This window comes from Hemibagrus wyckioides, linkage group LG01, assembly GCF_019097595.1.
Source record: "Hemibagrus wyckioides isolate EC202008001 linkage group LG01, SWU_Hwy_1.0, whole genome shotgun sequence".
Taxonomy (NCBI): Eukaryota; Metazoa; Chordata; class Actinopteri; order Siluriformes; family Bagridae; genus Hemibagrus; species Hemibagrus wyckioides.
The window spans coordinates 16,436,041-16,462,634 of NC_080710.1; the positions used below are offsets into that span (position 1 = coordinate 16,436,041).

Consider the following 26,594-nt stretch of genomic DNA (forward strand, 5'->3'; position numbering starts at 1 on the left):
AGCAGTCACAATCTCTAATCTGTTAAGTCAAATAATTAATCTGTGAATTTAGTGCATTTTATTGCTGCATCGATTAACAATTTCACCCTACATAAGTCAATGCAAAGAAATTAAGGAACACATTCGTGAACAAAAGCTCTTTCTATTTAATGGAAACATCTAGAGTTACAGTATGAGCACAGGCATTGTGCCCTAAGTAGCTGAGCTCCTTTAAAAGGTTGAACAAAGCCCTCACCCTCTCACTTTCTCTGGAAGATCATTGACAGGGCTTGTCAGAGAAGAGAGCTGGGTAACAATGCAGGGTGATGGGGGAGGAGAGGAATGAACACAGGGGAGGTGAAGGGATTTAGCATGAGAAAAGAGCTGCCTACAGGGAAATGGGAACTTGGCCACCCTAAAGAGGGACATAGAGAAAAGGGAGGGACCACACATGAAAGAGAGAGGTGGGTCACCCTTGGTGGACTGGTCCCAGTGCACGTCACCAAACAGAGCACATTCCACTTGAAGTGTATTTTCTGTGGGATGAGACTGAGAAAAAAAATAATCCTGAGAAATATGTGAAAAATGTGCAAATATGCTGCTACAATTAGTAAAAATAAAAGTGCACCAATGATGCTCAGGAGCCTCACTATTATTGAAATTATTATATATTTTTTAACAGTAATTATTCTGTTTGATGGCTCACTTGGAATAGAATGTGTTTAATTCAAGCCTCAATAACAAAAATAGACAGTTAAACAATGTCATCTTGGAGCTGTCATATAATGCTGTATTTGGTTGGAAAGAAAAGTGCTGTGGCTCAAATAAATAGCCAAATTATTATCGTCAACCATTAAACAATATAACGAATATTTGTATATGTTTATGGATTATAAAATTAGTCTATACTTATGGGTTTCCAATTAATTTATTCACAGTTAAACGGTTAAAGAGGAGAATAAAACGACAGATAGCTTACACTAACGACGAGTTATGATCGAGTCAAATGTTAGTGGAAACACTCTAAGCAAATGATTGATTATATTATTTATACTTTAACATTATTTCATAAAATGGGAAGAACCTGATTAGTGCAGTTGCTTGGCATTATTGTAAGAGCTGCTGTTATAGAAAATTAATCAACAGTTTCTGACCAATCAGAGTCGAGAAATCAACAGCATTACAGATCTATCTATCTATCTATCCATCCATCCATCCATCCATCCATCCATCCTCACATAACTAGGGGCAGTAGATGGTAGTAGGTTTTTTACTTGCTTTTAAGTGCGCGTGGCTAAAATGGCTGCCGCGAGCATCCTGCATTGTTTTGACTCGTTAAAGCGTGTAAACACTGCAGGGTGTAGAGCTGTGTCTCAAATCGAATTCGCACAGCATTCTAGTCAGTTTAGAGTATTAGCACAAATGGATTATTTCCATACCATATATATTAGTGTTTGAAATCACTTTCAAGTATCACTTGTAAATCTTCAATGAGCAAACATGAGCAAATACCTTTGACTGTATGTCTTACATATGTGTGCAGCTGCATGTTGACAAATTGGGCAAGAAATCAAAATCGAAACATTCGAAAGTGTAAACGTGCTTGATGTATTTTGGCTCTCACGTGCCATCTAGTGGATATTTTGTTGTACAAACCTCACATGAGTGACACGAGTTCAACGAAACAAATTAAACAATATGCACAGATATGTTTTGTTTCACGAGCAAAAATTGGTCGTGGACGCACAAACACGTCTTTGGTATTTCTTCATCACGTGACGTTTTTTTTTTACGTACGTTGTTACTTGTGGATTCTGAAACATCTCGCTTCAATTTGCAGAAATCTATTAATGTGTTTATTGCCGATGGGTCTGCATCAGCCAATCAGATTTCCAGAAAATATTTCGCACACGCCCACATTATACTGACCAATCAGATTTACAGTATGCAGGTCGGATGAACCTCACGTCGAGTAAACTGCAGATGCTCGGATATGGTTGTGTTTCCCAGTTTGTCTATTCTGAACATTCTACAAGTTTACATGGAATAAATGATTAAAAACACATATAGTAAATGGCACACACATACACTGAGGTTATAATTAAAATGTCGTAAGGTATCCTGTTTAAGATAGTTAATTATATTCTATCTAATTAATAATATATAATTATATAATATATAAAGTCAGAATCTCCAAATTTGTGAGCCTCTTTGGAAAAATACCACATAAAAAGCTAACATACACCAGAGTACAGGTAACCATACCTTAAGTATTCAGGCTGAAACTGCCCTTAGGTAAAAATGTGTTTAAAGGCCACTATGATGGGCACAAGGAAAAACACTGACACCGAGGCTTTACATCAGTAACACAAGGACATGTTAAATAGGTTATTAAAAATGTCTATGATTACTATAGCAATAACATCTTCACAGGGTCTCACACTTATTAAAACTCGACGCAGTTGTGTGAAAATCTTAAAAACGCTGAAACCAGCATGCTAGTATTAGCTGTTTAAAAACGATCACACGACATATTAATGTAAATAGAATTTATTTAAGATGTCATAGACCCCAGTTGATGTGAATATACATTTGTAAGAGATGAGCCCTCAGGAAGCAGCTCTTTCCTGAACCTTTCCTCTGCATTCTGTCCTCATCACAGCTCATTCCTTCATCCATCCAGACTGCTGCTACTGCAGGCTCATAAATAAGTGTTAAAAAGATGGGTATGATATTATAGGGTGTGTGCACATCATTTGCGTTGTACTTGTGTGAAGGATGAGGGCATTTGTATAGGCTGGATGGGCTGCACAGACTGTAATGGCTGAGGCTTCTTGCGCAGGTCCGGAGAGGACGAGGGCTTCACTGATGGGAGTAACTGATTCCGTTTGATGATCTGGAGAGCCAGCTGTGTGTTACCTGCAATCACATGAATCGTTTAATAAACTGTTGACATACACTACTGAAAACAATATGATTAATAAAATATAAAATAAGTGAATGTAGTGGATTGTTTTTTCTATTCAGTCTGGTTATTTTGACCACTAATCAAACATAGCTGAACGTACCATTCTGCAGCTCTAGATAGACTGCCAATAAAATAGCTTCTGGTGGAATTTCTTTTGCACTGACCATTGAGGCTGCCTACAGAGACAAAAAGAAGGCAGAATCTTTTAAACTGAACCAGAGGAACACGGCTTAGTCCACTAAGTAGATTGATTGTATGTGGGTGTTCATTACCTGATGAAGGCACTTGCGTGCTTTCTCATATTCACTCCTCAGACAATAAGCACTGCCCAGATTAAACAGCATCATGGCCCTGGCAGAGCTCAGACTACTGGGGTAACACTGAGGAGTTTGTTTCCCTGCTACACACACACAAAAAACATTCAGACCACTTGTGAATAAGCAAAACCACAGATACACAACTATCTGCTGTAGTGTCTAGAGAGTGATTTTAAACATAAAGCTAATAACAGGTAATAATACTTACAGGATTCAACAGGCTCTAAATCTCCTTTATCTGACCCTGTGAATTCAAAACGTGTATAAAAAGAGTCACAAAAACCACACAGCAGAAAGGTTCCCAAACTGTGCTTGTTTTATGTTTGCTAATATTAATATGAGTAAGCTTACCTTGGTCTTGTTCACTTTGTGACACACCTACAGAAACGTCAGTAACATTCTCTGGGTTGAGGTGAGTGATGGCGTCAGAGATTCGGTCCAAAGAGATCAGAGCTTCAGCAGCGTATAAATGTCCCAGGAACCTGAGGACAGAACACTAGTTACTGACACCAGCTACTGGAATTATAGAGCGGAGTGGGCATGACTGTTTTTAGATATTAGAAAATAAAATGAATAATATCTAGAAAAAAGAAGAAAAAAAAAAAAGACTGATGGTTTAAGAATTTCTTAGTGTGTCATGGTGTCATAGAAACAGAATTATCAACATTCAGCACCACAGCACCAGACAAGATATACTGTTAAAATAATGCTAACACAATGGTCTTTAATACAATATTGCAGTACTACAAAACTATCATTTATATTAACTTTGCTGCTTTGCAATATTAACAGTTCCAGACCTTTAAGTAAATAAAATCCATTTGTCTTTCAACAAATTAATAAACCCATCATGTAAATGTGAGTACAGAATGCAAGTTGAGCAAATTACTTGAGGGATCCTGACAACTTGGGCTGATGTAAGAGTTTATCTGCATGGGTAAGTGCCATCAAGTTGTCCCCAAGGGCCAAAGCCACATAAGCACTACAGGCTAAAATGCAGCACCTGTGAAACAGACAGAATCAAACAAAAAATTTCAACTACACCTTTAATTTTAACAGGCACATTTCATGCACAACAAAAAAAATCATAAGATCACACTGTCATGTAATTGAAATGACCATGCTGTAACCAAACCCTTAAACAAGGGTAAATGTATTTATTCCAGAAATAAATCAAGCATTTGAGTGGGGTTCTAATTTATAGCCAGAGAAAGAGCAGAGGTAAATGCCAGACATCTGTGACTCAAGGATAGTCATAGATACCAGACATAGCCAAGTCACCCGCTCATAAACTCCAAATACTTCACTCTTTAGGTACAGTCTAGTTGTTTAGCTACAGCATGTTAGCTATTTAAATGGTAAAGACACTGTAAACAGGTGTATTTATTTTCTATAAAAGCAAAAAAGAGACTTCATTAAGTTAAAAGGGCTTGCTCTGTTAGAGGTTTTTGCCTGGGCACAAAATGATTTGCACATGTTCCTCTCTGTGTACCGGAGGCTTAGAGCAGGGGTTCTCTGTATAAACCCATTTAATTCAAATGACCAGCCAAAGTGACTAATACCCAGAAGAACTCTGTAACAAATAAAACGTCTCTAATTACTAATGGGTTTGATTTCTACCACAAAAACAAACCACCCCAACCCCAAAATAAAAACCCACCACAATGCAAACCCTTAGTCTTTACATAGTTACATCCTTCTTATAGCTATTCTACACATTCACATTTCCACTACAAAACAGTCAGTACTAGCATTTCCTAAGCCTAATCACAAGGGGAGGTATTTTCAATTAAACTCTTCATAACCCCCCATCTTTGTTCTGTTTCCCGTTAGTGCCAGATCTACTGCAAGCCGATCATTAAAGGGGTTAAGGGGGGGCGGGAGGGGGGAAGGAGAAAATGGAGGTGCAGGCTTCTCAGCAGTTGGCTGGAACACAAAAGGCTTGCCAGATTCCGGGAAGCGAAACCTGAGTAGGTGGCTTGTGTGCTCGTAAACATGTCACTGTACCAGAGTGTCAATCCCAGGTCACCCCTCAACCTGCCCACTCTTTCCTCCCCACAACCCTGTGTCTGGACCAACAGATAATGAAAATAAATGAAACAAATGCCCCAGGTGGATGGAAAAAGGTGGAGAGAGGGAATGAGAGCAGAAGTGGGGAGCACAGTGAACACTTTTTGGAAGTCTGCCTTTGATCTCACCTGAGGTTCTCAACTTCCTGTTTTCTAAGAGGTGATGAGGGAGCAGCAGGAATGAACTTGTCCCCCTCTTGGCTCTTACCACTGTAAATCAAATCATAGGTCGAAAAGGTTACTGAAACATCCCACTCTTAGATGTACAAAATTAGTTAAAGCAGCAAGTTCAAGTGGGTGTTTGATAAGTCTGAATCCTGACAGGAAGCCAATTTTTGTGTTTCCTTTGTCCCAGGTGTGTGCGCGTGTGCATGGGGGGATTGAAGAGGGGTTTAAATGACAATCATAACATTGCTGCTCAAGTGCTTGTAAATGTGAGGATATGTATTGTGGTTTACATATACCTGCAGGCATCACTGTTCTCACTGCCACTCTCTGTGCTGCCTGACTGGCTGGAGTTTTTAGAGCCATTCTCTGGTTTGCCCTCATGTTGCTGGTGCTCGGGGAGCAGGAGCAACGCATTCCTCAAACAGATTGCTGCAAACTCCATACTTGCTACAGGGATTGCTGCTGACTGACCCTCACTACACACACACAAAAATTTTGCACATCAAAGGTAAAAAGTTAATACAGTGCCATCTGCTGGACAAAAAAAAAATTGCAATGTTTTAAAGAGCCATCAGGCTGAAAGTGCTTTCAAAACAGCCAAGAAAATAAACTTTTTAACATTTATGTTATACTGGATGAGTGTAAATCTTTTTCATGTGTTTTTACCCCTTTGGAAATGACTTAATAGTAAAGCAGACCTCTGCTCATCAACTGTGAAATTATATAATATTTATGCAGTGAAATTATATAAGAACACACAAAACTTTAGTATGTGGTTTAGGTGTTAAAAAATACTACGAATGAAAACCAAACCGTAATATTACATCTTATCACATTTTAATGAAATAGATGCAAATCTAGAGGACATAAGACACCACACCTGTAGGCTGTGTTTTGTGTAGACTGTGATGCCAGGACAATCTTGCGATGATACCCCTGTCCTACAATGGACTGAACTATTCCTTTTTTACTGGGCAGACCTTTATTTTCCTGCTCTGAACTCTGTTAAGAGGAGGAGAAAAACAAACAATCAAAAAAACATTTTTATAAATCCATGAACAGCTGTTAGCCCAAAATCCAGAAACTGGTGACCATCGTTAGCAAGTTATCCTACAAGTCAACCTGTCTCACCCCTTTGTTGGCAGCAATGCAGCACTCAGCAAGCCGCAGCCAGAGACGAGGGTTCGAGTGATATACTTGCACCGCCTCCATTAAACACTCGAAGGCGGCCAGTGGTCGGCCGAGGTGCAGAAGCTGTATGCCGCAGTTATAAAGCAACTCATAGCGCTTATTTGCCAGGAGAGCACACATTGGAATACCCGCGAACTTCTTAGCTGCGGGGAAGGAAAACAGAATTACTGCTTAACAGCATGTCTGTTAAAGCATTAATTAAGCATCATAGACTCCTGGGTGAACAGAGGAAAGTTACAGCTACACCATGCAGAAATGTGAATTCTCTGCAGTCGCAGTATTAGGAATCCAATATTGTAATGGAGAACTTTAATCCACATTTACACAAAACAGATTTCAGATGAAGTAGCTAGAATACAATAGTAATTAATTAAAATTGAACTAAATTATATTAGGACTGAGTTGTGTTTATTTCTGCTAGTCAATACAACCCATAATCAAAGTCTGTGCACGGCATCAGTCACGTTCCAAAATCTACCGCAAAGCTTTCCCATGTGGCAAAGGAGATTGACTCCATATTAATGCCCATGTTTTTGGAACAAGATATTTAACAAGCACATAATCATGTGTCTATACACTGCTGGTCATAAAGTGTGTATGCTTAGTGAGCAAATGAATTATCTAGTGGTTGTTTTCTTATGTAGGAAGTATTCTGCTACTCACCCTGGTCATTCTTGCCATCTCCTAGCTGCGCACATGTATGGTCATTCTCTTGCAGTGCTTTCTTAAAGTAGAAGATGCCCAGGTTGTGCTTGCCCATAGCAAAGTGAATACAGCCCAGATTATTCCAGAACATGCAGCGCACACATTCACCTACACAAAGGGAGAAATGTTTGATCAGAAATCCAGCCACCTCTTTAACAAAATCTTTTTAGCTTTACTGATGAAGAGAAAGGAACATTAAAATGGAAAATATTGGACTTGGAAATATTGGTTGGAAGTAAGTAACCAGTGACTTTACTGAGAATATGGACACTAAGCACTGTCATTTTTTAAAATTATGTACCTGTCTTGAGAGGTCCAGGATGTTCAGCAATGTTAGAGCTATTGAGGAGTTTCACCGCTTTACGGTAATTTCCCCTCAGATACTCAAAGTTGCTCTTCAGAAAGAGAGATGGTGCAGACTGAGAGGGAGAGAGAGAGAGGGAGAGAGAGGGAGACAGAGAGAGAGACAGTTAGCTCCCAAGAGTAAAATATGCAAGACCTTTTTTTTTTCTTCTTCTTCTTCTTCTTCTCAAAATCCTGAATTTATACTGAAAAAAATTCAACAAGATGCTTTCATACTTTAGGTCATATTAACAATGCATTCCTCCATACATACTATAAACTAAACCAGCTGACAGATACATACTTTATGTGCAACACCATGCATAATACGGGCATTCAGCAATAACTCACATTTCCAGCTGTGTTCATAACAGACTTGATCTCTCTTTTACAAGCCTTGAGGGATTTCATCTGAATGTAGGCCCGCACTTTATACTGCAAAAGGCATATGGGGAAAATTAGGAAAACACACAGGAAAAAGAGGTCTGTAATTCAACTTAAAATGCTGACAAGCACGTTTTAAGCACATAGACAGAGGATTCTCAATAAAATCCACTAGTGTATAGTAAAACTAGTTTAAACTAGTTTACTCCTGGCAATTTCATTTTTCAACCCAATTTCTCCCTATTTTCTGTCGTATCCATCTAAGCCCCCTTACCTGAACCCCACAGGAAACCTTGTACTAGGAGAGACCTCAATAGATTATCTATTATCTACTATCTCATCCAGCAATATAGGAGAAAATCCAATGCTGTTATGTTGGCAAAAGAAGTCTGTACAAAGTACAACAGTAATGTTTTATATTACAACAGAGGTGCCAATAATTATGATATATATTAGTTGCCTATTTTTATTAGGTTGTTTAGTTGAATAGGTTTACTTCAATCACAGGTTTGATTTCACTTCACATCTTTTGTGAGGCATAAAGCAAATTAACCACAAAGATTTTTCCATAACCTTTTTAAATCTTTTCAAAGGGTGTACGTAATTGTAGAGCTGACTGTACAGAGCTTGTGTACAATATGGTTTACTCTTTAGAACTCATGAACAGACAAACTACCTGGTGCATCCGGGACTTGGCTGCCTCGATCATGGCTGCAAATTCAGCTTTCTGAGCAGCAGATTCTCTGGCTGTACTACTCATACCCTGTTCCAAATCAAATAAAACCATTAGCGAATGATGGCAAATTAGACAACCAGTACTACACATGTCCAGTATTTTAACATCTTGCTTTAGCTTTCAATAATTACAGATATTACAATTCTGCAAAATTGTAAATGCTTGAGTTACAAACTCAAACTTAGAAACCACACTAAAAACAAACAACTTGCTAGTGCCATAAAACTCAAGACTGTGGCTTTAACTTTTGTTTCATCGTAATAAACTACCTGTTTTCCATATACTGAAGCCCTAGGTGAAACATTAAAAGCCTTGCCTGCACATCACCACAGGAGGACAGCACAACTGTAACATCTATTATCTATACTTTGTTATTAATTTAGAGGCTACACAGACAAGCAACACACTTAGAGGAACACAAGAGGACAAATGAGAGAGAAGAAGAGCAGAATGATTAAAAATGCATACAAATAAAAACACAGCTTTCTTACCTCTCCTTTGCCATTTTTGTTGTTGCCTTGTACAGAGAGTTTCTCCAGTACTGCAAGTAGATGTAGTGCTTTCTCTGGCTGGAAGGTGAGCAAGTAAAGATCCACCAACAGGAAGCACACCGCCTGAGCGAACTTCTCTTCTAGTACAGAGAACACCATCAAGCCATGCCACTTCACTGCACTGCACCAGTGCATAGCAAAGTAGGAGCACTCATAATTTCAAATGCCTACTAAATCATTTACCATCTTCTAAAGAGCAACTCCAGTGTACCTCACGGAAATAAATTAAGTCACTCTTAAGCTGTGTCATAATTTCTCACTTTAAACAACAGAAATGTTTCAATGCTTCTGAATTTTCCAAACAAATCCAAAAAAAAAGGTAGTTTGGCCTTAGACACAAGTCAGGGTATGTTCATTCAGGAAGCAGGGCTTAAGCACTACCATGCTGTCAAAAAGCATCTTTGTGTCTTATAGTTTTAGAGGTCAGGTAGCAGTGGGAGGTTTATGAGTAGGCTATAAATAAGAAGCACGGAGAATCAGTGGGGATTTGAAAGTAGGAAAATAATTTACTTGTATTAATACATGATTTGTTGCCAAACTAATGCATATGCAAGCATATATTCCTGTATATGTTTACCTGAATGCAGCACACAATACGTTTAGTATGTCACACACTTCAGCATTTAGAGTCAAGTAGAAACCGCTTAAACCCATTTAACACTGATGAAGTTCAGCACTGTATCTTTGCTCCCAGCTTTCATCATTATTTTGTAGGTCAGGCATTTCAGTTCACAGTGGCCATGACATCACATCCTACATTACATTAAGCCAATTTTAAACACCTGAGCAGTTGAGGGTTAAGGGCCTTGTTCAGCTTGCTAAACTCGCAACCTTCTGATCAATAGTCCAGCACCTTAACCACTGCGCTATCACTTCTGAACAGTCTTCTGAGTGTTAAGCATGTCAAGGCATTCATTAGCCAGTGATGCAGATGGTGATGATATGCAGTAACTGGAGCAGCTCTTTAAAAAATTCTTACACTAAAAATACACACATCTGCAGTTCGCTTTTTCACACTTCCAGACTTTGTGGCTGACATTCACACCATTAATAGGAAAACAATGATGAGATCGGGGAACTCTTGAAATTGCAGGCCCTTGAGTTCTTCCCCATATCTGGAGCTGAGAAACAGCAATATGCAGGTGTGTGTGTGGGTGTTTATTATTATATTTATTCGAAACCCTGTCTAAAGCTCCAATCAACTTTACTGTGATAGTGAAAATCATACCAAAAGGTTCCAGAAACTGGTAGAGCTTCTCTCCAATAGCTATTGCCTCTGAGTACTGCCGCATGTGGTAGTGAATGACGGCTTGATTGTAATAGAGAATGCTGTTTTCAACGTCATCTAAACCATCAATATCTTCCACAGCCGAATGCACCTGCAATCCAAAAACCATGCATTAATAACACTTGCCATTTAGCTGCATGAGACAGCGCATCACAGTATTTTCTCACCTGATTTTTTATCATCATTAATGTTTGCTTCAAGGTACTTGTAGTTGACTGGCCGCTTCTGTAAAACTCCGTGACAGCTTTGTTCATGGCGATCTTGTAGTCATCTTTGTTCAGCTCCTGTAGACTTTCAAGCTGCTTTAGGGCGTCATCATAGTTTCCAGCCTAAAGAGAAATCAGAGATGTTTTAAGGTACAGGTTACATCTTAGGCAAAAAGACTTGTATGTGAGAACATTTTATTGATAAATCAACAACAATTTAAAACAATTAGAATTGAGCAGTGTTGTACGCAGTTAAGAGCATATAAAACATTGATACATATGATACATGAACATATGAAATTTGCTTAAGAGCATAGAAATACATAGATATAAAGGGAAATAAACAAAACAAACAGTACAGATATAAAAACCTACAAAGCACTAAATGAGAAATACAGGGGAACCTCAGCATACGAATTTACTTCGCTCTGGAGGCGAGTTCCTAAGGTGAAATTTTGTATTGAGAAACAAATTTTCCCATAAGAAATAATGTAAATGCAGATAATGCATTCCAGCTAGACTAAGGCTTTCGATTGGGACACAGATTAAAATGATAATTTATGCAAGTGTGTTTCAGTCTTGATTGAAAAATCAGATGAGAGTGAGCACATCTGATGGGAGTGTGTGGATTTTGGAGAAGCCGATAATAACAGGTTTCCAACTCACAGACCTGGAAGCAATACCATTAGGACCATTTTTTAAAGTAAGAAAAAAAACTTTGAACTAGAACCTGTGCTGGACAAGGAGCCATTTCAATGATGCAAAAATCAAAGTGATATGGCCTCTTTTTTGTGATGGTGAATAATCTTGTAGCTGGATACCTGTAAGTGAGCTACTGAAGCCTTGCTTCAGAGATACAGCAATATACAATTACCTAAACAAAATGCGATAAAACCATGAATAACTTTTTGCAAATCGTGAAAAAGAAAGAAGCTTTAGGGAATTGAATTCAGAAAATCACTCCAAGCTGCTACTTTTTGTCACAGAGTTGACTGGCCAAGGTTTTTCAGCTGTGGTCAAACATATTGTGGCAGAGCTCCTATGTTATTTAACAGTTGTTGTTGATGTACCACTTTTTACGCACTTAGATCTTAATACATATAATCTAATGGTAGCACAGGGCTTTAAATATAAATCAAGCTGAATAACACCTGCGTGCCAATGAAGAGAGACATTATATTTTCACACAAGGTTTCCTAATGACAGCATGTACGGTGAAACAATGACTTGCCCTAACATAGATCCTTAGGAGACACAAACAATGGATGGATTACCAGCTTAGCATGTTCTCCAGCGGACCAAACTCACAAGGAGTTAAATGAGATTATGATACATTATACTGCCAAAAGTTTTGGGACACCCCTCCAAATCATTGAAATCAGGGGGTTGTGCTTAGCCTCTTAGTTCCAGTGAAAGGAACTCTTAATGCTTCAGCATACCAAGACATTTTGGACAATTTCATGCTCCCAACATTGTGGGAACAGTTTGGGGATGATCCCTTCCTGTTCCAACATGACTGAGCACCAGTGCACAAAGCAAAGTCCATAAAGACATGGATGAGTGGGTTTGGTGTGACTTTGGAGACTGCAAGCCAGGCCAAAACTGGGATATCTGCCTTTACATGTACATGAATTTAATATGGAGTCGGCCCGCTCTTTGCAGCTATAACAGCTTCAACTCTGGGAAGACTTTCCACAAGGTTTAGGGATCTGTTTATAGAAATTTTTGACCATTCCACTAGAAGCATATTTGTGAGGTCAGTCACTGATGCTGGACGAGAAGGCATGGCTTCCACTAGAAGCTAAGGGACCAAGCCCAACCCCTGAATGCAATGATGTGGAGGGGTGTCCCAAAACATTTGGCAATGTAGTGTATATAATAACAGCTGCACTAAGTGAAAACAGGTACATACCGTAAATGCTTCAAGGGCATTTGTAGCCATCTCCTTTTCCTGGTCTGAAATCCCAGGGGAGACAATGTTATCATGTTTCATGTCAGTAACTTGGTCTGTGGAGAGAAAAATATCTGTAGTGAATGATCTGCTCTGCTGCAGCACGCGCACGCACTCACTCACACACGTTCTCGTGCTGCAGGTGAATAAGGGTGTGATGTGGGCGTGTCCTCGGGTCTCGAGCTGCTCTGAGATGCAAGCAAGACATTACACGTCCTTGAGCCATCCAATCTGGATAACCACCTGTCTGGTCCAGTTTTATACATTTTCCAAATAAAACATAAAATAGCTGATGCATGACTTAAAACAGTGTCCCACCCAACAGGACTAATGGATGAGTTACCGCAGGTGACGGTCATTAGAGGAGTTTAAGCTAACGGCGGTTGCTATTGATGGACTTGTTAGCTAGCCTGCTAGTTGTAGTTTCCATGCTAGCGTTCATGTTTAACATACACTCTCCAAAAACCGAGTACAGTTTCTACATGCTGAAAGTAACGACATCATCATCAGAGTCAACCTTATAAATAACCACTTCTACAACCTTTATACAATTGCTATTATGTAGCAGGCTGAACGCTTAGCCTATGGTCTACTTAGCTAATAGCTAACGTCTCCCTAGCTAAGGATAAAAACACAGCTTACCAGAGTTAGTTTCGGCCATTTCTTCAAAGTTAACGGCGGTTTAAATGTTTATATATTTCAGCAACTGGGTACTACTCAGTGACTCGGTACGATCACGAATCTGTGATTAAATCACGAAGGAATCGCTGATCTGATTTCGCTATTAACAAATTTCGCTTTACTCAGGACTTCGCCATTAAAATTACCCAGAGTCTCCCGCTGACGAGCAGAGCGTTCCTGTGAGCGCCTCCTGTCGGTGTGGAAACGCTAAAGCAGGACACCATTTTGTTTAAAACAACATTCTTACAATAACCACGAGATGGCGACAGCTGCCATCAAACCCCACCACTGCACGGGTTCTCTAACGTTCTGGTAATGGGGACAGATTTATATCGTGAACACCATACAGCGTTTGGAAATATCTTTGGTATTTGTTAGAGCTGTGGATATTTCCATTCACAAAACACATAATAAAACGATTCAGTGAGCCAGGAACTTAAAAATGAACAGGCAATGTTTTTCCAATGTATGTTATATTGCAAAAAGTTTTTGGACACCCCTTCAAATCCTTGAATTCAGGTGTTGTTTTTCAGGGATTGGGCTTGGACCCTTATGTCCCTTAATGTTCCACCATGACTGCGCACCATTGCACAAAGCAAGGTCCATAAAGACATGGATGAACGAGTTTGGTGTAAAGGAGCTTGACTGGTCCTGACCTCTGACTCTGAGCCATGCCAAAACTGGGATGTCTGCTTTTACAGGTACATGAATACAATAAGGATTTGGCCCACCCTTTGCAGCTATAACAGCTTCAACTCTTCTGGAAAGGCTTTCCACAAGGTTTAGGAGTGTGTTTATGGGAATTTTTTGACCATTCCACTAGAAGCGTATTTGTGAGGTCAGGCACTGATGTTGGACGAGAAGGCCTGGCGGTCTCCACTCTTATTCATCCCAATGATGTTCTATGGTGTTGAGGTCAGGTCTTTGAACTTGCTCATCCATGTCTTTATGGACCTTGCTTTGTACACCGGTGCACAGTCATGTTGGAACAGGAAGGGGTCATCCCAAAACTGTTCCCACAAAGTTGGGAGCATGAAATTGTCCAAAATGTTTTGGTATGCTGAAGCATTGAATTCAATGATTTCAATGACACCTGAATTCAATGATTTGGAGGATCTTCAGCTGTTGTTCAGCTCATCCACCTCAAGGTTTGTTGTGTTTTGAAATGCTTTTCTGTTCACCATGGTAATAGTGATTATTTGAGTTAAAGACTTCCTGTCAGTTCAGACCAGTCTAGCCATGCTCATGTGATCTCTCATCCACAAGCCATTTCCTACCACACAACCAGCTGCTCACTGATGCTTTTTGTTTGTTTGTTTGTCGACCCCATTCTTTGTAAACTCTAATGACTGTGCTGTGTGTAAAACACAAGAACACGAGAGAAGGAGTTTCTGAAAAACTCAAGCAAGCCTGTCTGGCATAAAGAAGCATGTCATGGGAGAACACTGAGATCATTAAACAATTTAGTATCACTTAAAGCTCATGACTTGTGTCTTGATTTTCTTGTATTGTACAGCTGCCATATTATTTGCTGATTTGATTATTGCTTAAATGGGCAAGTGTATTTGGGTATACTTGCTACGATGTTTGAGGTTTGAATGAATTTGTGGTTGCACATGCATCTAGTTAAACAATCAAATACAGTAATAAATATAAGACTGATAACAGTGGGTTGTGATTTCCTTACTTAGAACCAAATGATCGATTTCTGCATCATATCACTGCATTACAGTTAAGTTACTCTGACAACCTACGTCTTAAAGCTTGGACTTCTTTATGTCCCATTTTGCCTAATCAGTGTTTTAAGTCTTAACAGATCAGGCTAATCAGTCTGATCAGGCTAATTGTGAACAGGATATGTTTGTGCAGGCTTTCAAATACTTAAATTTAGTTAAAAGCCCAGAACATGTTCTTATGCAGACAGATGACAAATCTGTTTACTTTCCTACAGACTCATGGATTCACAGATTCAACATTTGACAACTTGGTAAACATATGGATACAGTTAAGAAATAATCTTGTTATTATTTGTATTTATTTACATTCAGAATAAAAACAATGAACCCTAATATCTTTATTCATTGTGCACGCCATGCAACAGTGATCCTATAAGATAAAGCTATTACAATATTATCATTAGAATGCTTTCTTTCTGTGCTAGAGACAGATGGGTGAAATACACATTGTGGTATATAGTATGCAGTATGTAATTTTGTTTAGTATTTGTCATAACCTCGACTTGAATGGGCTCTTCCTGATGACTCTCTCAGATATCCAGCTCCATTTGATATTGTAATTGATATCTAAAAGATATTAGATATGTGTCACATCACAGAAGCAATGAATACTTTTATATGTTGTACTGCTGTTAAACACACATATTGAGTCCTCCTGCAAGCACTGCAACACCCCCAGAGCAGTCTTAATTTGCCATTGTGACTTAAATGACTGTTATTGAGCCAGCCTCAAAATGTCTGCCTAAAGAGAAACCAAAATTGAGAAGAAGAAGAGAGCCGATTGATTGCCTGAGCACTTCTGACTGTTTGGCTCCTCTGTGCAATCTTTTCATTCCTATTGGGAATTTTGTTCAGATATCTCCAACTAACTTGGTCTGGCCATGACTGAAATCCAAGACACAACAAAAGGATCTAAATGACCCCAAAAGACACATTTTGCTGAGTTTATTTGCTGTGATAACATGATGTATGAAATGCCTCAGGTGGTCCAATAAACACTTCCACTATGATTAGGACCAGTTTACACATTTCTCTCTGTCAAGATTTCATAAGCTAGAAAATGTGAAGCAGGCACCTGGGAGAAGAGCCGAGATAGTGGCAGCTCTCCTAACAATTTAGTGTGCAGAGTTTAAAATAACGATTGAAAGTACACTGCAGGGAGCCAGATCCAGGGTCATCCATTTTTTGGAGGACTGCAGTATTGCACTGTTTAATATCTTCTCTTCTTTAACACACACCATTCAATTTATCAAGTCATCAAACCTTTGTTAAGTTGTAACTAGTGTTATACATGACCAAAAAACAATATTCTGACCTTTACTGACTTTACATTTAACTAAGGACTGTAAACAGTACATAAATTTATGTTAAATGTCATTTTTTTTAAAAAAGAGGTCTGATGATACTTGATACCACCCATCTGCCATTTTAATGTTCATTATTATTTTCAACTTATTCTTACTAGAACACTTAATGACACTTAATCTCTTACCTAGTTCTCAATTATGTTTGGGGGCTGTGCCTGCATAGCTCATAATATACAGTCACGGCAATTAAGCTGAAAGATTGGCCTTTGCAGTAGACAAGGATGTCTTAACGGAATAAATGCAAAGCTTTTATTGGACTCAGAGGACAGAGTGTGAGCAGAAACAAATGAGCACAGAGAGCTCAGCCTTAGCTGCGAGGAGAAAGTGTTCCATTAAATACACAACTGCTTGGAGACGGGCAGAATCGCTCACAGCCACAGCTACTGTCTGGGTGCAAATCATGTTCAGCCGAAGCATGGGGACAGTGGAGATATGTGAACAGTTAGAAGTGTATGAAGCACATGGCTATACATGGGTAATATTGGTTATACTGTATATTCCTGTTTGCTTCTATTCATTATTATTGAGAATTATAGAATATAAACTAAGGTGTGTAAAAGTTTATTATATAGTCTAATTATCCAGAATTCTTCAATAGTACTAACCTTATCAAATCTAAACTTCATAGGAATAGAATCAGATTGGAATATGGGATATACTTTATATGTTTCATACCACATCACAGAACATTCTGACAAGAGTGCCAGCTATAAATCAAATGGCAGGTTTACAGTATATTAATGCACTTGCTATAATACATTATTGTATCTAAAGTAACAGATTATCTACAGGAACATGTATAGCAGATACTTCCACTATAATATAATACTTATGCATAAGCAGATTAAAAACATGTTCATTCATTGATATGGTTAAGCTTTTTTTAAGGACATGTTTGTTTACCCTTCTGGATGGAGCCTCGGGTGTAAGTATCAGTACGTAGGAGGACAACAAGAGTAGATTATTAAGAACCTTGTAAACTTCTAAAGGAGTCTCCTAATCCTTGCTAATTTATAACCTTTTATAAAATTGGTAACATTCTGACAACATCATGAAGTAAGTCATGTATTTATTCTGAATACTAAAGAATACTAAAGTAAAAATACTACATTCTAAAGAAACTATTTTAAAGTTAAGTTAAATCATGAAATAGGAGCATGCAGTTGAGTGACGTACACAGTTGCTCAAATATCCAGAATGTGAGGAAATAGATTTTCTCAAAGAGTAGAAATCAATTTGAACAGTTCAGTGTTGGTGTATTAGACTGTGCCAATTATCAAAAGAAACCAGCTCAATCAAATGTAAAAATAAATCATAACCTTTTCAGCCATACTGACCCAAACCAGAAAACTCGAACATTGCAAGAAATCACTTATACCTTCAATACATCTCCTGTTTCCGTTTCTACTACACTCTTGTCCCTTGTGTTGACCTGACCAGAATATTGGAGATGGAAAACTCACATCACTTGTCCTGAACTGTATTTATTCTCTTCTCTCAGACGTTCATGCCCTCCTCTTCACCCCTTCTTCAGTCTCCAAGATCTTTCTGATGTTTCCAATGAATAAACTTTTCATGTTAATTCATTACATGAAGGATTATACCAGACAAGGAGTGATATGAAATGATGATCTTATTTTGTTTCTAACAGTTTTTAATGTTGCCATTTATTGACAAAGCAAACATTTACTGAATAGTGAATTTTAATAAGACTCTGAAGACTCCAAATTAATTGCAAGTGCCAAGGCGGGTGAAACAGTTGAATGAGAAGTGCTAGGTCTCTATATAAATTCCACCCACTGGTAATGGCATGCTATGAATTATGTATTGACACTGGCTCATGAATCATAAGAGGAATGGCTACAGAACTTGCTCTAGGCACAAAACTATTCGGAAATGCACAAGTTACCCAAAGGAACATAGTCACACGTTAAAAATATCATGAACAGATGAAAAATGTTGACGCTTTACATCACACATACTCAATCGTAGATGAGCGTGGTGTTTTTGTATAATAATTTTCAACATAAGTTTTCAACAGCATGATAAGTGATTCTGTTTCTGCGCATATCAATTTGACCTTTGATCCCTAGTCAATTGGAGAACATTTTGCCATACGGAATGAAAATTGAACCATATCCACATCACCCACATTGCTATAACAACTGATGAGTTTCTTTTTACACTGTCAAAGACAGACTACCAGCATCTCTGTCTAGTCCCAGAATAACATTGCAGTGGGTTATTGCATATTAAGGGTAGATTAAGGCCAGTGACTATTCAGTAATTACATGGCCTTTTCCAGTATTAGCATGAAATTTGTTTTATATTTCATTGACATTTTAATAACTTCTTTCTCACATACATTTCCTTCTAATAGGACAGTAGTCTGTAACGGTAAATGTCAAAAATCTGAACACATAATGGCTTGAATTATCATAGGAGTTATCAATTATGTAATGGTGCCTGCAAAGTAGGACTTAGGAGATGGCACACTTTGCCTGTATACATTTTTTATTTTAAAATAATACATTTTTATCATTTTTTAGAAAAAATGTAGAGTAGTATGAAAGTAAAAGTTTGGTGAATACAGTTTATCATACAATGTAATCTGATAGAAAATGTTAAACACAGGATTGAGACAACTGAAAAATGAACAGGTTTCAGTCAATTCTTATATAAAATACATAAAGTCTCATCTCATATGATTTCCATTACAGTAAAACATTGCTAATATGCCGTTTTGTTTTACACTACTTATATGTTTTGATATAATCTATCTCATTCAGCTCTACATGTATATACAGCTCTGGAATAGAGCTAACAGGTACAGGTATTGGTGAGATGAACAGTTTTGTTTAATTTTTTGTGAACTGCTGACAATATTTCTCCTAAATTCAAAATATAACTATTATTATTTAGAGTGTGTATTTAAAGGAAATGACAACACATCAAAATAACCCAAGATCATGCAGTATTTGCAGAGCTTTAATAACTCAAATAAAACAAAATGCAAATAATTTGTAAACAAATTGTGTTAATGCTTTGGCTAAATAACATTAAGAAATCAGTATTTGGTGGAATAACCCCTATTTGCATGTGTTTTGGCTCCATGCTCTCCACCAGTTTTTCACATTGCTGTTGGGTAACTTTATACCACTCTTTTGCAAAAAAGCAAACAGCTCAGCTTTGCTTGATCGTTTGTGACCATCCATCTTCCTCTTGATGACATTCCAGAGATTTTCAATAGGGTTCAAATCTGGAGATTGGGTACTGGTCTGTTTTTTCCAGAGCTGTATATATGTATTGTCACACTGCAACAATGCAACAATAGCATTGGAAAAATGCTGTTGAAGAAGCAGAGTTCTTCTGGTAAACATTCAAAAGCAACCTTGCTGTATAATACTAATATGATTAAATGAGCCTTTAACGCATGAAGGTGAGTGGAATTTCTATAGTTTTACAAAACAAAGTAAACAATCAAATAAATAACCATTTTAAATGGGATTTTGCAAAAGTAGCCATTATTTCCATGTCCTATTTCCTGCTCTGCCTGCAAAACTATTGTTAATCATATGCTTATAAAGACGTCCTTATTGCTTTTCATAAATAAAAATGCCCAAAAGATGGACCTAATCTCTTTAAATGCTGGATTTAATGTGTAAATTGTGTTCAATATATATTCATTAAAAATATATTAGAAAAAATTGACGCACAGCAAGAGTCCATGCCAATGAATCGTCTTCAACATGTGAACAATTCCATTTATGCAGGTGACTATAACATTACTTACATTGATATTTCAAGTATCTTACCCATGCAATCTCCAGTTTAACCATATTTGGATATGAATATGGTTATGTTGAGTGAAAATGTACTGCTAATAGATGTCGGAATCACCAAGATAAAAAAAAAAAATGCATAAAAAAAGGCATAACTTGTGAAAGCGTGAAAGCTCAGTTTCTGTGGTTTACAGTCACACACACACACACAATGGGTAAAAATATGACTTCAGTGACATAGGTGAAGATTAGAAAACATCACCTGATCCTTTTCAAATCTTCAACTGGCCAGTTTCAGTTAGTATGTGTCCACTGTAGCCTTCAGATTCCTGTTCTTGATTGACAGGAGTAGATCATTCACCTCAAGGTTGTATGATTTATACACTCTGAGATGCTTTTCTGCTCACCACGGTTGTAAAAAGTTGTGATTTGAGTCACTTCTTTTACTCATAGTAGTCATTTTTTAACTTAACATGTAATATGCAGAAATGTAGCAAAATCCATTTTATAAAATGCATACAAATTCAATTCAAATTTTATTTGTCACATAATCGTACACAGTATGATATGCAGTGAAATGCTTACACGACTATTTGCTCTGACCCTTGAAAGGGAAAAGGAATAAGGACAGAAAAGACAGGGATAAAATGTAAAATATAAAATACGTAATATAAAATATAAAAAAAACTACAATTATAAAATATTAAATACTACAATTCACAGTGCATACAGAATATGTATATAAAATATAGAATATATATAGAAATGTAAGATATGTTAAATGTAAACAACTGTACTATATTGTATTATATAGAACTATATAAAAATGTAAAATCTAAACAACTGTATTATACAGAACCATATAAAGTGAATAGTGTGCAATAATGTGCAAGGTGCAGACAGCAGCAGTATGGGGTGGTCATTTAGTGAAATAAGGTGATGAGATGATGAGAGCAGTGGTATTGTCCATCTTAAAGCGCAGATGTGCACAAGTCCTCTTTGTGTATAAATGGGACCAGAATGTCCCACATATGTGCCATATATGTTTATGTTTTATGTATTGTGTGTCACAGTCCTGTAATGTGCAAATGTACGGTACAGTTTGCTGTTTTCCAACATGTGTGTAGGAAGCATTGCAAGTCCAATCAGTTGAGTCCTATGTGGAGTTCTGGTTGAGAGACCATATAGCCTACGGGAAGAAGCTTCTCCTCAGTCTCTCCTTTCAGTAGATACACATTAAATTATAATCACATCTTCTTCTTTCCTTTAGATCAGATACACAGAAGTAGCACTGTAACTATTAATAGCAACTTATTCAGTATCTACCATGTGTTATCTCTTTTTTGTTTTTAAACAATTCACAGCTGTCTGCAGTTCAGTGTAAAAGAAAAACTATTAAAGGAGATTACAGTCTAGTGTTAAACATTTATACTTACCCATAGTTCTATGGAGCCCTAACCTGACACGTGAAGCACAGGGTAAAATGAATTCTGTTGTGTGTTCTATGTCCTGAAGGCCATGACAGATGCGCGTCGTGAACAAACAGCCATATTTGCTCTGAAGCTGTCATATCGCTTAATGAGGTTAGCCAGCATCCATGAATCATAAGGTAAATATGTAACTTTAGGTCATGCAGCAGGCAGGGAATCACTCCTCTCTGAGAGAAGCTGTTAGTGTGTGATGTTTGATGGCTTACAGTGATGCTAATCTGCATTTGATTCCATTGCATAAATTACAGGGTGTTATAAAGTATTGAATTGTTCAGTCCTAATGCATAATTCTACCCTTGTTACTTTGTTTAGAATAAACCTTAGCAGGAACAAGATTTTTATAAAATTGCACAAAGTTCATTCATTCCTTCATTCATTTACAGTTTAGTATGACAAAATACAAGCCAACAATGATGTTTAAGGCACCAGAAAGCTATATGTCCTTTATTTATACAATTAGATCATATTAGGATACACAGTAGTACAGTATATTATAATGTGATTAATAATATATTATGCATAGTGAGCAAAAGTTGCAAAATGAAAAAAAAAAATTAAAATAAGTTGAACAGTGTCCAGGTCTAGACAAAAATCATTTTTAAAATAGATGCATCCTCTATCTAATTTCTTGCTATAAATGAGCTTCTTCTCCAGGTTATATGCAAGATCTGTAAAGAGAGGGTTTAGAAAAAGGGTTTAGTAAAAATTACTGTGCTTACTGTATATGTAAATATCAGTTATAAGAAGGTATGAGATAAAGACTGACATGAAGATTGAATTATTGTTCCAAGTGAAATTACTTATATTATTTTCCAGGGTGTGTGGAATGTTGAACGTTTCATATTCCTTTTCTTTCTTTCTTTCTTTCTTTCTTTCTTTCTTTCTTTCTTTCTTTCTTTCTTTCTTTCTTTCTTTCTTTCTTTCTTTCTTTCTTTCTTTCTTTCTTTGTTACTTTTACTAGTTCTAAATAAACAAGATAAATATCTGATACAATTCCAAACATACTGGGTGATTATTGTGCATAGATTATGATATATACCAATATATTTTAACTGACATCTGAAATTCCAGACAAGGTCTAGGGTAAGAAGGCAAAATGGCTTAACTGAATTTCACACAGGCTATATGACAGAGAACAGTAAAGCAAGTATGTGCTAAGAAGTGCAATAAAGCAAAGCCGGCGTAAAGATTTCATCACTGATGATGCTAACATTGGATTCTTTAGTGTTAATCTAGAGATTTACATCCATAATCTTACACATCAAAGGACATCAAAGTCCACACAGTGCAGACACCATGGGCTTTGCAGTTCAGACACGTTTGGATTCTTCCCAGTGATCTAATAATAGGGTGAAGACTTTCAACTATCTTCTCTTTGACTTCTGTAAAATCCATCAGGTAGAAGTACTGTTTGTTTATCTGTTATTTATTTATTTATTTATTTATTTATTTATTTATCTATCTATCTATCTATCTATCTATCTATCTATCTATCTATCTATCTATCTATCTATCTATCTATCTATCTATCTATCAACTTATTTATTTATCTATCAACTTATTTATTTATTTATTTATTTATTTATTTATTTATTTATTTATGTATGTATGTATTTAAACTATTACTTGAGGAGTTACAAAAGAGTATTTTGTAAATTATTGCTAAATGTCTTTAGTCAATAGTCTTCATCTTGCTTAACTTCCACACTGTGAATCAACATATAATTTGAGCTGTTGACCATGAAGATGTGAGAACGCTTGTTTTGGTTCTCATAATTTTTTAAGGTCAATTGAATCACATATAATTAACTTTAAACTTCTCCAGCAGTCAGCCCATTCTCATTCAACAATCAATCTACAATGGTTATCCTTCTGAGTAATCTTCTCTGAATCTACCAAGTGCTGGTTCGTTTCTGACTAAAGAGGCGGCCAACACTGTCAACCAAGCCTTGATCTTTTCTAAGTTTGATCATTTCTAATGCTGCCACTTCCTATTATCTGCTCTTCTGATTAGTTACTGTGAGCTACTGTCATACTGTCATTGTGCCAGTAAAGTAAAAAAAATACAATAAACATTTTTTCGTTGTCCTTTCTCATTTGTACAACACAACCACCTTAAAGCTTTCTTAATAAAATGTCTTGTATCAGTTTAAACACATCTTATTGATTCTGAAATGTGAGTGAAAATGTCTGAGTGGAAATTAATGAATAATTCAAGATTAACACAAATAATCGTTCATTTATGTTTATTAACACAATATTATAGATCACTGGATCTGGTTCAAGTACAAAAAGTAGTATATCTACAGAGTTGTGGAAAATAATTCAGTGCCCAATGCCTTTCTATCTCTCTGTTGGTCTATGTGGCTATGTGTGAGAAATGGGTCTGGTGGTGCAGGTGTTAACTTATGAGCAAAAGCACAGGGAGTAATCCAGTAGGTTTCCGTTTTACAGCTGCCCATGCAGATTTTTAAAAAATCCTTTGCCTCATTAAGGTGACAAGTTTTCCCCAGAACCAAACAAATCAAGCAGAACTGGTGCGTATATAAGGCCAATTTGCTGAATTTATTCATTCTTTCAACATGTGAACTCTGAAGACTAGACAGACTCACAGACTCCACTTGTAAGAATATCCACTCATAAATTAGCTCTAGGAAGATTGGCTATATAACAGATTAATATTCTATACTTGTAATCCTCCTTGAATTATTAGAAGAAGCTCATCCTAAACTGAAAACAGAATCATGACTGAAATCAAAGCAAAAGAAGAAAACAGAAAAATTCAACTTGAAACAATATGATTTGAAAAGCTTCATGACATGAAATACACACGCCCATCTTTTTGACTTTTAAATCTATGGTGGGAATCCCTCATACAACATTCATTAGGGCTGGTCAGGACAGAGATGCCTTAATGACCCTTAATTGAATCTCTTTCAAAAGAACTCAGAAAAAGTTCCCCTTGTGGCACAAAGAAAACGTGCTTGTTTTACCAGGAGCCTGTAATGTGTGTAACGTCAGTAAGATGCATGCACTCATATGTGGTGTGCCCTGTATTGTATTGATCCTGTTTGCAGTAAGTGTGGGTGGTGATTAATATTTTATTGAATATTTACACACCAGTGTGCTCTCATTAACTCCCCTTCAGAACACACACTAATGTTTTACTGCAGGTATTATTTCATATCATATCGCATGAGGAATGACATATTCATATATACAGTTCCAGTGATAGCTTCCTATCTGGATCTACATTGACCTTTTGATTGATTTTAAATTGCTTACGTTCATTTGCATTCAGCTGGCTGCTTGTGTTGTTTGAACAGTGATACACTTATGTTTACTTTCAGTGCTAAGAACATATGCATATGGTTTATAACTGGCAATGTTAAATTTACACGGATAAGCTTCTATTACCATAGAGATTTTTTAATATCAGTTAAAGGTATAAATTAAATGAATATTATATAAGGAATATCAGTATATCAGAATAATTGATATTGTCCTTCATTGGTGTAGTTTTTCCTTTATATTGATATGCAGTGTGCTGTAGATGTAATTGTGAGGCTTGAAAAAATATTTCTCCTTGAGTTGAATTCAAAGACTATTCCAGGGACACTGGCCATGAGGTGACAGGGCAAACCCATATTTACTTACTCATTCATTCATTTTAGTGCCAATCAACCTAACAGCATTTTTTGGAAAATAGGATGAAACTAGGGAACCTGGATAAAATCCACATGGATATATGGAGAACATGAAGTGAAACTTCACACTGATGCCAACCTTGAGCTCAGGATCACATTCTGGAGCAGTGAGGTAGCAACACTACCTGCTCCTCCACTGTACTGCCCCAGTTTTTCTCTCTTTCTATTGTCTTATAGTATATATCACAGCAGAATAGATTTTAGTGACATAATTCATACAGGCAGTTTTGAGGGTGCTATGATGCATTTGCTCTTCTGCATCACTTGCATGTTCCTATTTTGGGCATCTAGTCAGAGAAATCTCACAATTCAATTGAATTATTATGTGCTGAATGCACATAATAATTCAAGACAAATTCTAGGCTGAATTCATAATCATTGTTTTCAATATCAGTCATAATAATGTATAAAATAATGCATGCTATTGGTAGTTGCAGAATGTATGGATTGTGTGCGCATGCTGCTTTATGAATCAAATTAAGTGTGTTTATTGGATGGAGGGGAAGAAAAAAAATCGATAACAGCAAGCATCTTAACAGTTATCATGGATTTTACTGTTGCAATGCTAGTTAGTGAAAAGTCTAGACACCAGATTTAATGTGCACTGTATATGTGTGTAAACTGAATCAGCTGCATGGCCAGCATTCTTGTAATTGTCTGACAATAACCAATGCATCAGACATCAGATTAAACAACAGGAATCTCAGGGTTAATAATACATTTTGGTTTAACCTCTGAACAAAAATTCAGTTAAAATGACATCCATGTAAACATCTAGCACAATGATTTTATAGGAAAAAATATCTTTAAAGAGTGTTAGGATGACAGAATATTTTGTTGTCCCTTTGTGACTGAGGTCTGTAAGCTGAAGCACACACAATGCATGACCCCTTAATAAGAATGGATACTTCTCATTTTTGCTGAAGCCTAAATAAAACCATGTGACATATGTCAGTGTGTGGCATCAGAGATCGCT

General features: G+C 37.0%; 1 protein-coding gene across 4 annotated transcripts; it reads right to left on the reverse strand.

The window, feature by feature from the left end:
• Positions 1-2,513: 2,513 nt before the first annotated feature.
• Positions 2,514-13,702, reverse strand: cnot10 (CCR4-NOT transcription complex, subunit 10). 4 transcript variants are annotated; one of them, XM_058388969.1, is made up of 19 exons: positions 13,498-13,702; positions 12,817-12,911; positions 10,866-11,027; positions 10,639-10,789; positions 9,351-9,490; positions 8,800-8,886; positions 8,091-8,174; positions 7,699-7,816; positions 7,356-7,505; positions 6,633-6,835; positions 6,382-6,503; positions 5,798-5,977; positions 5,463-5,543; positions 4,154-4,267; positions 3,616-3,746; positions 3,473-3,508; positions 3,220-3,344; positions 3,048-3,123; positions 2,514-2,898 (listed from the first exon to the last, which is right to left on the reverse strand). In XM_058388969.1, the coding sequence occupies exons 1-19, from the start codon at positions 13,514-13,516 to the stop codon at positions 2,732-2,734; spliced, it is 2,241 nt and encodes a 746-aa protein (XP_058244952.1). In that variant the 5' UTR covers positions 13,517-13,702; the 3' UTR covers positions 2,514-2,731. The 4 variants fall into 4 exon arrangements, with proteins under 4 accessions (XP_058244952.1, XP_058244961.1, XP_058244946.1 ...); XM_058388963.1 differs by having other exon boundaries at positions 2,515-2,898; positions 3,220-3,347; positions 9,351-9,487; XM_058388956.1 differs by having other exon boundaries at positions 2,515-2,898; positions 3,220-3,347.
• Between the last annotated feature and the right edge of the window lie 12,892 nt (positions 13,703-26,594).

What these genes read in the sequence shown, in the direction of transcription:
- cnot10 (XM_058388956.1), bottom strand. An exon ending in ACACAAAACACAGCCTACAG is followed by an intron (nt 5,978 to 6,381) that starts GTGTGGTGTCTT and finishes GTGTGTGTGTAG; the next exon opens with TGAGGGTCAGTCAGCAGCAA. An exon ending in CACGCAAGTGCCTTCATCAG is followed by an intron (nt 3,124 to 3,219) that starts GTAATGAACACC and finishes TTGTCTCTGTAG; the next exon opens with GCAGCCTCAATGGTCAGTGC.